At 40.0% G+C, this 2,941-nt stretch overlaps 1 protein-coding gene across 1 annotated transcript; it reads left to right on the top strand.

Moving 5' to 3' along the window:
- Positions 1 to 298: 298 nt before the first annotated feature.
- Positions 299 to 2,635, top strand: LOC134264972 (52 kDa repressor of the inhibitor of the protein kinase-like). The gene is made up of 2 exons (XM_062747217.1): positions 299 to 2,320; positions 2,615 to 2,635. The coding sequence occupies exons 1-2, from the start codon at positions 299 to 301 to the stop codon at positions 2,633 to 2,635; spliced, it is 2,043 nt and encodes a 680-aa protein (XP_062603201.1).
- The last annotated feature ends 306 nt before the right edge of the window (positions 2,636 to 2,941 follow it).

Genomic DNA, 2,941 nt, shown 5'->3' with positions numbered 1-2,941 from the left:
CCACCCCTTTTTTTGTCTTTGTCAAATTTGGTTTAAAAAATGTTGATAAGATTTGCTGATTACATAACTTTAATAATCCATGTCAGAGACAATAAATAATTTTTTGGGGCTTAAATACAAAAAAAGTCAATCCCAGATTTAAAAAAAAAGAAATAAAAAAACAAAAAAAGAAGAAATGAAATTAGCTGATTAGAGGAGGGATGGAATATTGATCCAAGTCCCAAGTACCGAACGTAAAATAATAAGCATTGTTGGTCGTTTGCACAAAGAAAATTGAGAGTTGGATGAGTGTACCTGAATGCTGGCTATATTTAAATTTTACAGGTCCTTTGGTACCAAATCTCGGCGATTCCAACCATCTTGGTTGAAAGACCATCATTGGATGCGCTATTCTATTTCCACCGACTCTGTGTTTTGTGCGTACTGTTTCTTATTTGGCAATGCTGATTCGAAAGAAAAATCGTTCTTATCCAGTCCAATGACAGACTGGAAAAATCTGCTATCACTTGGGCGGCGCCATGAAAATTTAGCATTTCATAAGGGTTGTGTAACGGCGGGGGAAGAATTTGTACGAGTAAGTGAAGGGAAGGGAGATACCGTTGTGAGCATGCTATCATCAAGCCACAAAAAACATACTGAGAGAAATAGACATATACTTAAGACAATTATCGAAGTGCTATTACTATGTGGTAGGCAGAACATCCCTATAAGGGGACACACTGAAGATAAGAGTAACTTCATTGCCATCCTTTCTGAATTTGCCAAGAGAGACCCCGTCTTAAGCGACCACCTTGCCACGCGTCACGCGTCACGCTCTACCTACTTATCCCCTGATATCCAAAATGAACTAATCAATCTGCTTGGAAACCAGGTGCGCAAAAACATTGTGGATTCTTGCAGGAATTCTAAGTTTTTCGGCATTATTGCTGACGAATGTACCGATTCCTCTACAAAAGAACAGATGTCTTTGTGCATTAGGTTTCTTGATAGTATCGATGGTTGTCTTGAGATACGAGAAGAGTTTGTTGGCTTTAAATATGCAGAGAGTGTGAAAGGTATGGCAGTTTCCAATATCATCATTGATTTTCTTGCTGAATTGAACCTGAATATTCAGAATCTACGAGCTCAGTGCTACGATGGAGCTGCTAACATGTCGGGGAAATACAGTGGCGTCCAGGCCAGGATACTTCAAGTTGTTCCCGAGGCTTCTTATGTTCACTGCAAAGCACACTCGCTGAATCTTGCATTGATACACAGCAGCAAGGTTATGTGCATTCGAAACATGATGTCAACAGTGCAGGATGTGGCATTTTGTTTTGATTATTCTGCAAAGCGTTTGAAAGCATTCTCCGACGAACTGGCTGAAAACGATGACGTACAGGAGCAGATGGACCGACGAACAAAACTCAGAACACTGTGCGAAACGCGTTGGTCAAGTCGAGCAGATTCACTGTTCACCTTCCGCTCAGCTTTCCCCGTGGTCGTTGCTGCCCTCCAATCACTTGAAGATGCTAAAGATGAGAAGGCATCGCAATACTTAGCTGCTATTTTGAGATTTGAATTTATCATTGCACTAGTTGTAGCGGAACACGTTTTGAGCTCTACAGTAGCCTTAACAAACTATCTTCAAAAAAAGGACATAGACCTTTTAGAAGCAGTAACAGAGGCCAAAGTCGTTATCAGGAGATTAACTGATGAAAGAAACGACATTAGTGTTTGGGATGCATTGTATGGCAGGGCAACTGAAATAGCTGCAGAGCATGACTTGCAGCCATGCGTTCCAAGAAGAGCAGGACGTCAACAACACAGAGAAAATCATCCCCTAAACAACCCGTCGGATTACTGGAGAGTTTCGTTGTATCTCGTCTTTTTAGATCACCTGGTAAACGAAATATCTAGTCGAGTAACAAAGAACGAAGAGAGATTTTTAATTTCGTATTTGCTACCAGCCAAACTGCAAGACCTTACAGCGGATGTTACAGATCGTCTGTACAACGCCTATAAGTCAGACCTCACTAGCAAAGTAGAGTTTGTGGATGAAATAACAAGATGGAGGATTAGATGGAATCTTGCTGGTACCGATACAGGACCGAATAAAATCATCGATCTCCTGAATAAAACCAACAAAGACATTTATCCTGGCATTTTCTGCGTTCTGTCCATTTTCTTGACCATGCCAGTATCCTCGGCCTCTAGTGAGCGTTCGTTTAGTGCGATGCGTAGAGTTAAAAATTATTTGAGAACAACTATGGGAGACGAAAGGATGTCCAATCTTTCTCTGTTGCATGTACAACGTCATATGCCAGCTGACATTGATGCTGTAATTGACAATTTTGTTGCTGTGAAAAACAGAAAAATCAATTTCATTTGAAGGAGAATTTGAATTTTAAAGCAATAAAAAATGATAAAATTTTGTGGATAATCTTTTTAAAATCTTACACTAAATCCTATCAATTTCATATTACATGCACAAGTCATTTTTAATACAACACGTAATACCACATGTCATGACTATGCGTGCAAAATCTGGTACAAAAATTCTTTAAAATTACATCATTTTAAAGATATTTGTAATACAAAATTTAATGTCTATTTCAATATTTTTGATGCTCAGAGTAGTGCAAATGAGTCCTAATATTTCAAAAATTTCTCGGGGGTGACCCCCCGAACCCCCCCAGCGGGAGGGGGCGACCCCCTCCCGCACCTACCCCCCCTCGGCGCTTCGCGCCTCGGTGAAACCTTCGGTTTCATTCTTCGGCCTACACGTTACAATAGTCCTAGCTACGCCCCTGGCTCAGATCATAGGCGCTCCCCATGTAATTCTGTAAATGACGTATGATAAGTATATATAGTATATATAGGTCTACCCCTCTATACTATAAAATAATGTACCCCAAATAGAAAAAAAAAAACTCCGAGGAATATGACATTTTTAAAACGT

The sequence above is a fragment of the Saccostrea cucullata genome, unplaced genomic scaffold (assembly GCF_032062105.1).
Source record: "Saccostrea cucullata isolate Sc308-1 unplaced genomic scaffold, CSIRO_AGI_Scuc_v1 ctg324, whole genome shotgun sequence".
NCBI lineage: Eukaryota > Metazoa > Mollusca > Bivalvia > Ostreida > Ostreidae > Saccostrea > Saccostrea cuccullata.
This window is presented reverse-complemented; position numbering and strand designations above follow the sequence as displayed.